This window comes from Gorilla gorilla, chromosome 8 (genome assembly GCF_029281585.2).
Source record: "Gorilla gorilla gorilla isolate KB3781 chromosome 8, NHGRI_mGorGor1-v2.1_pri, whole genome shotgun sequence".
In the NCBI taxonomy this organism is placed as follows: domain Eukaryota; kingdom Metazoa; phylum Chordata; class Mammalia; order Primates; family Hominidae; genus Gorilla; species Gorilla gorilla.
Window position 1 is genome coordinate 28,792,482 of NC_073232.2, and position 15,212 is coordinate 28,807,693.

A 15,212-nucleotide genomic window follows, 5' to 3' on the forward strand; every position below is an offset into this window, starting at 1 on the left:
TTATTTCATTTTTCAATTCACTAAGTGCTTGCTGAGCACTTGCCCATTTTCCTTTGTTTGCAAAATGCAGGAATTTAACCTATCTTTGAGTACAATTTAGGAATATGGTCTAAGTTTCTATGATACAATGTTGCCATTTAAAAATAAATGTAACATAATGCTCCTACCCCCTTTTGATAATACAGTGTTCCATCTTATTAATATCTTTTCTACATTTTGAGTTACACGTTTTTATGCTTTGCTATTTACTGGTCAAAACCACTTTAGCTCATTAAGATTCGGAAAGGAGGCTATAAACATGTATGCCATTTTAATGCAGGATATTGTTTCATTATGAATGTGCCTATATTGTTAATTTCATCTAGATAGTACATGTAGTATTGATATGAGGCTAAAAGGCATAAAGTATTCTTGTATGTTAAACGCTCCAGTTGAAAAGAGTTATGTTAGCTGTTAAGTGAGTTTTAAAAAGATGTTTATTCAATTCAAACACATAATTGATAAAATTTTCACCTTAAAACTATAAAGAACAAAAAGCTGGAATATCCATCAACAGTACAATAGAATTACAGGTTATTCTGAGAGCAGATCAGCCAAGACGAACAAATGAGTCTTGTAATTGCAGACCAGAGGTCAAAAAATTAGCCCTACCAAATGAGGAGGGAGAGGAAATGCTTAGACCTAGAGGAAAGGTCATAATATTTGGACTGAATAAAAGCAATTCACTAATAGCAATTTCCCTTTATCTGACAGCAATTGTAGAAAGTTTTAACAAATCCTGTTAAAATGGACAAAAACTATTTCCTGAATAGTTAAGAAAAGATTATAATAAATGCCAAGTATTCTACAGCATGTATATAATCTCATTTCCAAGTGAGCATGCTGTTTTCTTCAGCATCCTGTTAGCCAAGTTCCAATTTTGGACAGGTCCTAGGAAACACAACATTGTTAAAGACAGAGATGATACGAGGTGATTAATTGTAAGTACATTTCTATAGATAGTATTGCACCTGGAGTGTGTAAAAGTCTCTCTGAAGATTGGTAGAGATAAGGGTTGTAAACAGGTTTGAAATCCACACAGTGATAGCTCACACGCTAATCTTTGCCCAAAGTTCTATGTTGTTGAGAATGATTCTGATATATTATTTTAAAGGAGAGAGTGTTGTATGAATTCCAGATCTTTGTCATGGACAAAGAATCTAAGTGCTATTCATTTGTGGTTCCTGATTCATTTGTTCCTTGAGAGATTAGCTAAAATTAAGAGTAGGTGAAAGAACCACCAATTCCTTTCCTATGTCTATAGTGAATACAAACAGCCGTTACTGCATCTCTCCCTCATGTCAGATGGAAGATGTAACATCTTCCACAAAGACTTACTTTGTTACTACAAAATGGAAAGAGACACTTCTACTGTGGTGAAATGTGTATGGCAAACCCAAATAATTTAGGCCACAAAATACCCTAGTTTAGCCAGAATTATATGAGTAATCTACTTTTTCCATTTCACTCTGGACATACTGTCCTACATACATTTTATTTATTCGTTCCTTGCTACAGTGTAAAGGCAGAATATACTTTAAAAAAAAATCATTCATCAACATTTAAGGCAAATGATCAGAGCTTGAGTTTATTGTTATACAATGTTGCTCTTTCTTCTTTATTTCTGAACAGCAAATCTCATCAAGCATGATTGAGTTTTGCTTACTTGTATCTTCTCCCTTACTTCCGCATTTACTATGTGTATAGCTCTTCAGAATAAAAATAAGATAGGAGTAAACCAATACAATTCAGCAGCATCAGTGACATAACCAAACATATAAAAGTCTTTCCTGACTGACCCTGAATGACCATTTACCCCCTTTCAAATTTTGGCATCAAATTTCTACTTACAAAAAGTATATAGTTTCAATCAGGTGGTCAAAGCATTGATGACCGCAAGTAACAAGAAAAATGAACCCTGCGAATACGCACATAAAATAATAAAGGAAAAAAGAAAGAAAATGATAGCAAGGAGAGGTGGAGATTTGCTTGTTCTCAGAGGAGGAAACACCTATTTTTCGACTGTGAAAGAAGGAAAAATAACTCGGTCTGAAAAAAGAGGTGCTTTCTTGAAATGGTTTCTGCTGGATTCCCCATTATTTTAGATATGATGGGAGCTGGAGTTGTGCAGAATATTTTGGGACGCTTTCCACATGGATTTATGATCCTCAAAAAGAATCGGCATCAATTAAACTATAGTTGACCCTTGAACAGTATGGGGGTCAGGGGGACGGACCCCCACACAGTAGAAAATTAATGTATAATTTCGACTCCTCATAAACTTAACTACTAATACCCTACTGTTGATTAGAACCATTACTGATAATATAAAAACAGTTGATTAACACGTATTTGGTATGTTCTACATATTACATACTGTATTCTTAAAATAAAGTAAGCTAGAGAAAAGAAAATGTTAAGAAAATCATAAGGAAGATAAATATACTTACTGTTTATTAAGTGGAAGTGGATCATCAGGAAGGCTTTCATCCTCATCGTCTTCACATTGAGTGGGCTGAAGCGGAGGAAGAGGAGGGGTTAGTCTTGCTCTGTTAGGGGTGGCAGAGGAGGAAGAAAATCCATGCAAAAGCGGATCCTCGCATTTCAAACCCCTGTTGTTCAAGGGTCAACCGCACAATCAGGTTTTGATGAGAAGACTCAGTTTTCAAACTTGATTTTAAGCAGGTATATATCCAGGTACTCAAATTCGGATGTAATATTACATAGAACTTAAACACTCCTAGTTAAGCAGAAATAGAAAAACCCAGTTACCTAAGTAGAAATCAACCTATGGGAGGAAAGCTCAGGAAAGAGCCAGGGTCCTGGCATAATAAAGGGTATAGGCATGATATATGTTTGTGTTTATACGTGTATATCTGTTGTATGGAAATAAAGAGCAAATTGAGTATTGGATTAAGGGAAACATTTCTTGTTTCCCATGAGAGAGCCGTCCTTTGAGCATCACATTTACAAAGGTAGATTGATTATCCGGATCCACTTCCAGTGGGTTTTGTGGCAAGCCGAGACATCTATTGACAGCATCCATAGACTCTTCAGAGCTTGGAGTGGAAAGGACCTTGAACTTAGAACACATGCGCATTTATTATGTGATTGAAGTCGTCTTCTCTCAGTTTTGCTTCAGTAAACACTTAAACAAAGCCATGTACTTTGCGGTAGGCAATGTTCTATATTTATTAAATATACAGTTAACTCATGCAATCCATTGCAACCGCCTTATAAGGGCGTTACTCTAATTCTCTCCATTTGATGGATGGATAACTGAGGCTAGGAGATAAACTGCTCATTGCGGGGGAGGTAAAATTCCAGCCCAGGCTGTCCGGGCTCTAGATCCTGTACTTTTAACCAATAGCGCTTTGCTTCTTTTCCTTGTATTTATCCCTTTCAAAAATGATTAACTGTATGCAAAATAAGATATCAACTAACGAGAGGGCCGTCAAGGGTTAACGCGGAAGCAGATCCCCTAGCTGAAAAAACAAAAACAAACCGGGGAGTCAGAGCCCCTGAAAGCTCCGGTAGGAAATTCAGTGGGCCTCCTGTTCCTTTAAACTCTCGCTTTCGCCCCCGCTGACACTTTACAAAGCCGCGGCGGCAGCGGCGGGGACCACGCTGCGGTGCGCCACCTTCCGCCACCCTCCCGCGCTGGGCTGGGGTCCGTGGGGGGCTTCGCAGAGTCGGTAACCGAACTGGCTCTGGTTTGCTTTCTCCACTCCCTAGCCACTACCAGAACCAGCCTCCGCGAAGGGGCGAGCTGTGGTTAACCCTTTGGTGCCCAGAGAGACCCCGCCAGGGTCGGGGCGGGGCGCGATCGCCCCCCGCAGTCGGGCGCGAAGGCGGCCCGGGAGCCAGGTGGGTGTGGGGCGCAGTTGGCGGAGCTGCCCAGGGCGTGCGAGCAGGCTGCGAGGATGGCGCCCCGGCGGCGCGGAGGTACCGCCCCGCGCTCCCCCGCTAGCTCCCCGGACTGTCCTCTCTCCCCGCGCTCTGGGGCAGCCGGCTGCCTGGGGCGCGCGGGGCTGGAGTGGCCTTCTCCCTCCCCTTCGCTAGGCTCCCCCGGCTTAATCTGTTGGCCGCGACTCCTCAGCCAGCCCCGAGGAAAGTGCAGCCATTGGACAGGTCTGTGCGGGCTGCCGGTTTCAGGGAGGAAGGTGGGAGAAGCCTGGAGGAGCGAAGGGGAGGGCGGAGGGAGGAGGGAGGAGGGTGCGGCGGCAGATCTGGCAAATTGCGAGCTGCCTTCCCTCCTCAAAGTGTGGAGAAGGAGCGCGGGGGAGCGTGGCGACGGCAGCGCCTCCTCCGCCACCAAACTCCTGGGGCTCCGCGGGGGCTTGGGGCCACCTCCTCCTGAGCCTGGAGGAACCCTCTCCCGATAGGTTCCAGCCTGACTCCCTCCCACTCCACCCTTTTCCTTTCTTCTTCCTCTTTTTTTTTTTTTTTTTTAAACACATTTTTTTTCCTGGCTTCGGACCTCAGACTGCTGAAGCCCTAACCTTCCCAGGGCTCAGCTCTTTGGAGCTGCCCATTCCTCGGGCTGCGAGAAAGGACGCGCGCCCTGCGTCGGGCGAAGAAAAGAAGCAAAACTTGTCGGGAGGGTTTCGTCATCAACCTCCTTCCCGCAAACCTAAACCTCCTGCCGGGGCCATCCCTAGACAGAGGAAAGTTCCTGCAGAGCCGACCAGCCCTAGTGGATCTGGGGCAGGCAGCGGCGCTGGCTGTGGAATTAGATCTGTTTTGAACCCAGTGGAGCGCATCGCTGGGGCTCGGAAGTCACCGTCTGCCGGCACCGGGTTGGCGCTGCCCGAGTGGAACCGACAGTTTGCGAGCTTCGGCTGCAAGTGGCCTCTCCTCCCCGCAGTTGTTGTTCAGTGTCGGGTGAGGGCTGCGAGTGTGGCAAGTTGCAAAGAGAGCCCCAGAGGTCCGAAGAGCGCTGCGCTCCTACTCGCGTTCGCTTCTTCCTCTTCTCGGTTCCCTACTGTGAAATCGCAGCGACATTTACAAAGGCCTCCGGGTCCTACCGAGACCGATCCGCAGCGTTTGGCCCGGTCGCGCCTATTGCATCGGGAGCCCCCGAGCACCGGCGAAGGACTGGCGGGCGGGGTAGGGAGGTGGCGGCGGCGGCATGGCGAGGTTTCCGAGGGCCGACCTGGCCGCTGCAGGAGTTGTGTTACTTTGCCACTTCTTCACGGACCAGTTTCAGTTAGCCGATGGGAAACCCGGAGACCGAATCCTTGGTAAGTAAGATGCACTTTAGCTTGCTGATTTTGTGCGCAGCTGAAGACCTCTCTGGCACTCTCGTGCTCCCTACCCTCTCCCCGCAACATCACCTATCTGCCCTTGGGAAACTTATTGCAGTTGCTTTTCGGCTAAACTTAGGCTTCCCAAATGGGGAAAAGAGGGTTATCAAGAGAAGGACGCCGGGGACTAGGGGTTTTCTTGAGGCTTTCGGGCTTACTTCACCTGGGCGGCAGGGGGTGGTACTGTCTCCCCCAAGTAGCCCAGGGAGGGCTTCAGTGTGAGAGCAAAGCTTCTTCCGTGGATACATCTCCTAGGACCTGGCATCTCCAGGCTGTGTGCTCTCCGGCTCCTCCTTCCTCGCTGCTGGTTAAACTAAGCGAGTGTGTGGTATGGGGTGGGTGGGGGACGTGGTGAAAGCCAGGGATTGCAGGTCTCCCTTCTGCACGAGAAAATTCCCTGTGGCAGCACCTTCCTTCCCCTGGCGATCCCCACTAGCTCCGTCTAGTGAACTGGGCCAAGCGGGCGCTGGAAGTGGGGCGGGGTAGATGCGGCCGGCGCAGAGGTGGGGAGCAGGTGGGAAAGGTGGGGGCGGGCGCGCCTCTGGAGACCTACCCCTGCTCCCATTGTCCTCCGCCTGCCAGCTTCACAGACAGGCCTGAACGCGCAGAGGGTTCCTCGGAGTGCCCTGATTTTGTCCCCGAGAGGGCCCCCAGCCTCCACATCCTCTTAGTGGCTGTCCTGGCAGGTGCGCGTCCTGCGGGGAGCTGCGCCCCGGGGGCGATCGCCGAGCAGGAGGCTGCCTCCTGGAACCCTGCCCACCGCGAACTGGGTGCCTACTCCCCATTTCTGCCTTTCGGTGAAGAAAGTGAAGACACAGGCAGAAAGAGATCTTGGCAGAAATTGGTGAACTAGGGTGGACTTCGAGAGGAGGTGAAACGAGAGAAAAAGAAAAAAGAAAAAACTTGGAGGGAAAAGAAAAGAAAACGAAAACTTTCTCCTTAGGATAATCGATTTGTCAATTTGTTCTTTTCTGGTGTGTGTGTGTGTGTGTGTGTGTAATTTAAATGATTGCCGGAAAGTATGCATGCGTCCTCAACAGTCAACTAGAGAGTCACAGATGGAAGGCTGGGGGGACACCTGGGGATTCCAGGCAAGGTGAATCTTGAAGATCTTGAAGGAAACCCTCGAGTGAAATTTACCAAGCCGCGACTTAGAAGACAGTCACAGCACTTCGCCTGTCCCTGCTGTAAACTGTTCTAGATAAAGCACAGATACTGACTCTGCGCTCTTATTTGTGGTTGAAGGGGTGTATGTGCAGGGAGGCAATAGGATGACAACACTTTTAAAGCTGAGAATAAAATGCAGATTTCTTGGGTGTTGACTTGTCTTTGTCACATTTAATTGTTCTGCATTAATGGACATAGGTTGTTCTTGACTGTGTATGATTTATGACAGTAGACTATACCTTTTGTTTATTTCTCTGATACGTTTCATTGGTCCGAAAAAAATAACACTTTTAGCCTTCCAGGAAAGGACACAGTTATTTAAAAATTGCAACAGTAATTTTCATGTACTTATTCATGGTATGAATAGATGCTTAATAAAAACAATTAACTCCACCACAAACGAGGTTAAAAGGATGTGTGTGCCAATGTGCATCCCAAGTTGTTTATTTAAAAACTTCTTTGGCACTAGGAATAAATAATGCATTTGCAGTAAAGAAAAAAAATAAATGCCAGCAAATATTTATCTTTTTATAAACCTGTTCCAGTAACGTTACTGAAAAAAGAATATATGTATACACACACACACACACACACACACACACAATACACACACATTTGCTATACTAAGAAGTTCAGAAATTGAGGATGAAATTCATCCCAAAGTAAGATTGGCCATATAATTAAAAGCCCTTGCTGTGGGAAATATAAAATACTTAAAATGTTCAACATCAGTGCACTGGTATTTTAAGCTAGTTGAATATTTCTGATGGGAAATATACGCTAGAAACCCATATATTGATAGGATTGATTTTAAAAAGAATGGTTTTAAATTCCTTGGCAAATTTTCGAAGACTTTTATAAACAGAAGTAGCTTCTTTCCTGGTCATCATTTACATGTAGTTTTATGAAAAAAATATTGTAATTAAATGGTTAGCTTACTGAATATATAAAAAAAGCAAGGTGAAACAGAAAAAAGTATACAATTTTATTTGTAAAATAGTCTATATAAAAGTTCAATATGGGGGGAAAAGTCCAGCAGTCTTGACATTTGTCATGCAACAATCAGGATTTTTATTACAGACATGTTGACACAGGAACAATATCTGATTTCATAACAGGGACATTTTATTATGCGTTACTTTAGTAAATGCTGCAGTTGATTTTATTGCCACCAGAGGGCAGATAAACTGCTAATTTCCTCTATTATTCCCTTTTCTGTTTTAGAGGGAAGTAGTTTATGTTTATCATATAATTTACACTTATTTTAGTTGTTCTTCTCTGGTTGAATATTTTTCTGTTATTTCCTGCTTTTGTTGGAGTTAAACAATTTACTTTGAAATATTACTCATTTGTAGAGTTTGTTATGAGAGTGTTGCTGTTGAGACATAATCATTAAAGTTTCTGTTTGCATGTAAACCTAGAGCACAATGATATAATAGAGGGGTTATTTCAAGTGAATATTTATTTTAAAATGGACATCTGTCATATTGTTGGACAAAAGACAGGTTAATTATTTTATCAATCAATGACTTGAGGCTACATGCAAAATTTTAAAAATATGAAATATGAGTTTCTTTTTCCTTTAGAGAATAGATACAAGTTTTGAAGCTTGAGGTTGGGTAAGTTTGGACTGAGACATAATTGTAGTGTAGAACATTTATATCAAAGGTAATTTTTGTTCTTGTTGTTCATGGATGTCTGCCTAGAGGTTTGGAATTATTATAATCAGGAGAATTTGCACATTTCAATGTGATCTTCAGAAATAAACTCTTGTCAGGGAGAATGTATTTGAATAAAACTTAATAATGAAAGATACTAATTTTGCTCCAGACAGGTTTCTTCACTGCAAGAATCAGATACTCAAAGAGTATGTAGAAAATATGTGTCCTTATCAATTAGTTTTGTCATTTTTTCCTAAAAGCTATCTCCTATTGCAGAAACATTATGTTTTTAAAGAGGAATGAGTTGATCAACAGCCTTGATCATGGGATCTAAAGTCTTCAGCTACAGGCTGGGCACGGCAGCTCACGCCTGTAATCCTAGCACTTTGGGAGGCCGAGGTGGGCGGATCACCTGAGGTCAGGAGTTCCAGACCAGCCTGGCCAACATGGTGAAACCCCGTCTCTACTAAAAATACAAAAATTAGCCGTGTGTGGTGGTAGACCCCTGTAATCCTGGCTATACTTGGGAGGCTGAGGCAGGAGAATCACTTGAACCCAGGAGGTGGAGGTAGCAGCGAGCCGAGATTGCACCATTGCACTCCAGCCTGGATGGGGGACAAAGGGAGACCCTGCCTCAAAAATAAATAAATAAATAAAAATAAGTAAACAAACAAATAAATAAATAAAGTCTTCAGCTACTTTCTCATCACATTAATACAGTCTCTTCTCCATGGTCTTCAAGGCCATTGCCGTGTGGCCTCAAGCACTTTCCCACCCTCTCTCCCCTGCCTGTTCCTGAAAGCTCTCACCAGATGAGCTGCTGAAGTTCCCTGAGTGTGTACCATGCATTATCACTTCTGCCATTCCTCCTGCTCTTCCTTCTCTAAGTGCGTCTCCATCCATCCATTTTCCAATTTTTCCTGCAGATTTATCTCAAGTGACACTCTCCACAAAAGGACGTGTTGTCTTAGAATTCTCAGTGCACTTTATGCCTTCTTCAAAGGCACTTGCTTGATATTGTAGGGTTTCCTTTTCTTTCCATTTCTGCCTCTCTCTCATGTATTCTATTAGACCAGACCATACGTTCCTGAGGTCAGGGTCTGTTGTCATTTATTTCTGAATCTGCTGTGGCAACAACCAATAAATAGATGCAATAAATGGTTGTTGGACTGAACTGAACTGAATAGAACTATAGTTCAAGCTGAATTATTAATTTGAATGCCACTTTGGGAGACTTTTTAAATAATTCCCATGCTAAGACTTTGTCCATCCCTAGGATAGAAATAAATTTAAAACTAACTTTGGAGAGTAACTGTTGAAACCAAAGCATAAGATCCAGAAGTCTGCTAAACTATCCTTCTACTATTAGGTGGGACTTTCAAAAAATTCATTCGACCATTCTTCTATCCTGCTGGTTTCTGAGTGAATATTCACTCATGTTCTTAATCTCATATCTTTTTTCTTTTATACATTCCTTTAAAAAATTCTTTGTTTTAATTTTTAATTTTTAATAATATGTATTTAAGCTGTGCAACATGATGCTTGTTTATTTTCTAATTCTATGTATAAGGGAAACCAAATTGCATTTGTATTTCTGTGTCTGAATTATTTTACTTAGCACAATGTCCCCCAGCTTCATCCATGCTATCACAAATAGCAAGATCTTCTTTTTTAAAGCTAAATAATATTCCATTTTGCATATATATATGCACTATATATGCAATATATAATGTATATACACTATATATACAATATATAGTATATATGCACTATATATAATATATATGCACTACATATGCAATATATAATATACATGCACTATATATGCACTATATATGCAATATATATAATATATGCACTATATATGGAATATATATGCACTACATATGCAATGTATATGGAATATATATCCAGTTATTCATCAATGGACACTCAGGTTGTTGTCATATCTTGGCTATTGTGAATAATGCTTCAATTAACATGGGAGTGAAGATACCTCTTAAAGGCTCTGGTTTTATTTTCTACAGGTATATATACAGAAGAGAGGTTGCTAGCTCATATGGTGGTTTTATTTTTGATTTTTTGAAGCAACTTCATATTGTTCTTTTTATGGCTCTACCAATTTACATTCCCACCAACAGTGTATAAGGGTTCCCTTTTCTCCACATCCTCACCCACACTTACTATCTATTGTCTTTTTGACAATAGCCATCTTAATATTAGTAGGTGCGAGATGATACCTTATTGTGATTTTGATTTGTATTTCCCTAATGATTAGTGATGTTGAGGACCACGTCATATGCCTGTTGGCCATTTTTTTTGTCTTCTTTGGAGAAATGTCTTTTTTAGGCACTTTGCCTATTTTAATATCAGTTATTTACGTTAAGCCTTCTGTTGACAGATAGGACTTTCAAAAAGTTTATTCCACTATTTTCCTATACTGCTAGTTTCTTTCTGGATGTTTATTTACTTTTTTTTTTGAGACAGAGTCTCGCTCTCTCTCCCAGTCTGGAGTGCAGTGGCGCGATTTCAGCTCACTGCAAGCACTGCCTCCCAGGTTCACGCCATTCTCCTGCCTCAGCCTCCCAAGTAGCTGGGACTACAGGCACCCGCCACCACGCCCGGCTAATGTTTTGTATTTTTTAGTAGAGACGGGGTTTCACTGTGTTAGCCAGGATGGTCTCGATCTCCTGATCTCGTGATCAACCCACCTCAGCCTCCCAAAGTGCTGGGATATTTACTTATGCTTTTAATTTAATATCTTAAAATATGGTATACATATATATGTACATATGCATACATATATGGTGGGTGGTGTTTCATTTCACTGAAGGTGAAGACTATTAAATAATTTTGGTTCTTTGTGGGATTCTTTTTGAATTAAACTGTTTTAGGCCTCATGTCACTAAACTATAATGAAGGAGGCTGTAAAAATATTGTCTGGGCTGGGCGTGGTGACTCACGCCTGTGATCCCAGCACTTTTTTGGGAGGTGGAGGTGGGTAGATCAAGAGGTCAGGAGATCAAGACCATCCTGGCCAACATGGTGAAACCCCGTCTTCCCTAAAAATAAAAAAATTAGCCAAGCATGGTGGCATGCACCTGTAGTCCCAGCTACTCAGGAGGCTGAGGCAGGAGAATCGCTTGACCCGGGAGGTGGAGGTTGAGATCGCGCCACTGCACTCCAGCTGGGCGACAGAGCAAGACTCCATCTCAAAAAAAAAAAAATTCTCATAAAACTTGTTTTGAGGTGAGGTTCAGTGGCTCACACCTGTAATCCCAACACTTTGGGAGGCCGAGACAGGGGGATTGCTTGAGTCCACGATTTGGAGACCAGCCTGGGCAACATAGGGAAGAGACCTCATCTCTACAGTTTTTTTGTTTTGTTTTGTTTTGTTTTATTTTGTTTTGTTTTTAATTAGCTGGTCATGGTGGTGCACACCTGTAGTCCCAGCTACTTGGTAGGCTGAGGCGGGAGGATCACTTGAACCCAGGAGGTCAGGGCTGCAATGAGCTGTGATTACACCACTGCATTCCAGCCTGGCCAACAGAGTGTGACCCTGTCTCAAAAAATAAAATAATAAAAAATCTTGCTGTGGGAGCTGTTACAGGGAAGTAGATGAGGATATTCTGCAATACATTGCACGGTGTCTGCTCCGCAAGATATTATGCCATGAGAAAATGAGAAAGAGAAAGAGACAGAGACAGGGTGAGAGACCTTATGTTTCAATAACAGACATGGTTCTTTTGAACTTGTTTGTATCTTCTGGACATTATAAATAGTACCTAGGAGTTTTACCATTTAACTTTTGGTTTCTTGAAATCTCAGTGCACGATTTGTGGCCCACCTCCAACAAGTGTATAAACCTTCTGGCCTACATTTGTGTGCTAGCTTACCTCTGTCTTCATCTGACCTTTTCTACCTTTTCTCACTTAAAATCTTGTGTGGTACTTGTTTTGGAGATGGGAAAAAAGCAAATAAAATTGAATCGCCATAATACATAAAGTTGTGTATCACTAAGTTGCTTTCCACTTTCTCTTAATCTGGTGAATTCCAGCCCTTTGGCTTTATTCTGAGCACATTTTCCCAAAGCTTTAATTATCTCTGTAGAGTACTCCATTCTGAGAGGTCTTTCTTCACTGAGTTCACACAGGATATCTTCCCTCTCTGCCTCCCACACAATGATTCTGTTAAGCTGAGGAAGTTACTAGAGAATGACAGGCTAAGTAGTGATGCATTTATTAAGAAAGTTTCTTCCACTATTTATTGTGTTATACATTAACAGGGTAATAGCTGAAAAAAGATGAGAATGTAAAATATTCCACATGTGTTTGTAACCAGACAGTGAACTCATTTCGTATTTATTGTTTGGTTTTATTTTCCTCTTTTTAATTAAAAAGGTGGTAAGCTGTGGAATGATGGTATAGATTTGTATATTTAAATAGAATTAGAGGTCTCGTCAAGGGCCTGTTTGGAATTAGCCTGTTAAGGATTACAGATCTGAACATGGGGTCAGACACTAAGTGACCTTACTGGATATCCAGACTTTTAATCTCTTCCGCCAGAGGCCATCAAACCAGATCTAAGCGCTGGTACCTTTACCCTACCCTTCAAATTAGAATAGGCTGTCCTCACTCTTTCTGCTTGAGGCCTTATCATAGATAGTGGTCTGTGAATTTTGTCAAGAGAGGGTCACAGGCCAAGATGCAGACTGACTTCCTTTTTACTTGTCTGGAATCTTATTACTCAGTTCCTCAATTATTTTTTACTCAATAATTGGACATTTTCCTTAGAATCCATGTTGCTCGAGGTCTCGTCCTGTAGGTAAGGTGTGTAGCTCATTGAGGCTTTGAGAATATGGAGAGAATGTTAAGAGTTTGCCCTGTGGAAAAACTGCATAGGAATCCGAATATTTGAAAGTCAGTTTTCTATATTTTCCTTGGAGTGTTCAGTGATACAAAAAGTCTAAATAAAACTGATATATTCTCTTTGAGTATGATGCTTGGTAAGTACACTCTGGTTCATTTTGATTAGGATACTGTAGTCTTGGGTCCAGCTGGAATATGGAACATTGAACATTCGATAATGTTTTTTGGGTAGTAGTTACAGATATCTGCTTACAGTGGTAACTGCTTACAGTAGTAACTCCTACCCTTTTCTCTCTGAAAACATATGAACATCCAATAAAATATTTATTTCCCTAAAGCCTAAAAGGGAAGTAGGACAGGCAGAATTTATCTTTTAGAGCATGAAATGTACCAATAATGATGAGTTTTAAGATGGGAAAGTATTTAAGGTACATTTCAGGTACTGCTCATGCTGAATCTATTATATCTATTTGCTGAATTCTTTCCAACATACAAACTTATACTGTAGCTACCGCTGACCTAATGAACCTGGTTATTTATATGCTGTCTTTTTGTTCATTTGTCTGGTCAAAAGGGCCCACTCACCTTCCTGTGGGCATAGCTGGCGGGAGCAAGTCTGGTATTTCAGCTGACTTCTCCTTTTGGCTTTCTCTTCTCCTTCTCCTTTTGCTATCTTTTCCCTTCAATTCATTGAAAAATGTCTATATATAAATTACATAAATGCAATCTGCATTGCAAAATATCCCAATGAAAAGTATATATGAAATAATTTTTGGCAAACTGAGTCATGTTCTTACTGGATATGGGTTCCTGTGATTTCAAGGAATACTGTCCTGAACTTTTAATTTAAAAACATTCAACCTCCTAATTATTTTGCCGGTCCGTAGTTTTATGTTTAAGATTGCCCAAAATGTACTGCCTGTCCATAATTCTTTCAAGAATTATTGCTTCTGATATTAGCCATTTTAATTCTATTTACTATTTATATAGGTCCTGGGAATATACACCTTTGAATTTTTTGCTGTTGTCATTTAGCCCTTTAATTTGCTAATTCCAAGAAACAAAAATTGAACTAAGAGACATACCACTGTGTCTTTGCACTTTTTTTCCTTGGTGCTTGTTTGGAGCAGAAACAGGAGGGTCATTTTAGTTTTTTTGTCATATAAGAAAAATTTGAAGAATATTTTAATACTTTGAAAACTGTGGATGCCCTGTGAAAATCAAGTTGACTTGTGAGGTTAAAACAAATTTTATTTCACATTTTAGTTTGAGAGCATTCTTGCTATATTACAAAGATATTGCTCAGTGCTTTATTTTCATATGCTGGTTTTGTTAAACTAGCATGGGATATTATATATCTTGTATAATGTACAGTTGTACCTACTTTGATTCATAACTTGGCTTTAAAATTTTTATGTAGCTTTAAAAAAGGTTTTTTTTTTTGTTCAAACTGAATGAATTTTATGAAAACCTTTTGTTTTACGTGAAGTGTGAGTAAATATAGCTCCTGTATCAGAATCTTGTGGTCGCGTTTGTTAATATGGAAAGACTTGCAAAATACTGATGGGTATGTTGTGAAGACTGAGTTGTGTAATAAATCACATCACTTGCTGTTTTGTTTTTAGCAACTGCATCTACTTGTGTTGGTCTTAATTGTAATCTGCTGGTCCGCAACTGATTTATTCAGTTTTCCATCCATGGATAATTAGTGCTCTTGTGAATGTGAGGGTAGGAGCATCCTTGCAAATGTCTTTTCCTGTTTACATGCAGGAGATGCTTGGCTTATATTTAGAGCTAGAATTTCTGGGTTATTGGGTTTGTGAAAGGGCTACTCCAAAAAGATAAATCCTGAAATAAGCCCTGCTGAGATAATCCACTTTGAAGATAAAGGGGGTGGGGGAACCCATAATTATCCCTGTACTGATACACAGTCTTAATTACTGTAGCTTTATAATAAGTCTTTATATCTGATGGGACAAACCGGTCCTCCTTGTTCTTGCTCTTAGAAGCTGGCTATTTCAGGAGGTTCTTTCCTTTTCCAGAGCCATTTTAGAATAAACATTTCAGATTTTGCTACAAACTCTTGGGCTTTTGATTGCAATCTTATGAAATCTCTGGGTCATTTTGTAAATAATTCAATTTCTAAACAACTGGGAGACTACATAGTTTCT

General features: G+C 41.1%; 1 protein-coding gene and 1 long non-coding RNA gene across 2 annotated transcripts in view; one reads left to right on the forward strand and one right to left on the reverse strand.

Moving 5' to 3' along the window:
• The window catches only part of LOC129525193 (uncharacterized), a 56,945-nt gene extending 54,237 nt beyond the window's left edge, over positions 1-2,708 (reverse strand). Inside the window, exon 1 of the long non-coding RNA XR_008669318.2 lies at positions 2,490-2,708. This is a non-coding gene — a long non-coding RNA (uncharacterized lncRNA). The remainder of the gene's footprint in view (positions 1-2,489) is intronic.
• Positions 2,709-3,448: 740 nt separating this feature from the next.
• Positions 3,449-15,212, forward strand: part of PLXDC2 (plexin domain containing 2) — a 477,109-nt gene continuing 465,345 nt past the window's right edge. The window contains exon 1 of the mRNA XM_031015325.3: positions 3,449-5,282. Coding sequence (XP_030871185.2) covers positions 5,171-5,282 — 112 coding nt within the window. The 5' untranslated portion in view covers positions 3,449-5,170. The remainder of the gene's footprint in view (positions 5,283-15,212) is intronic.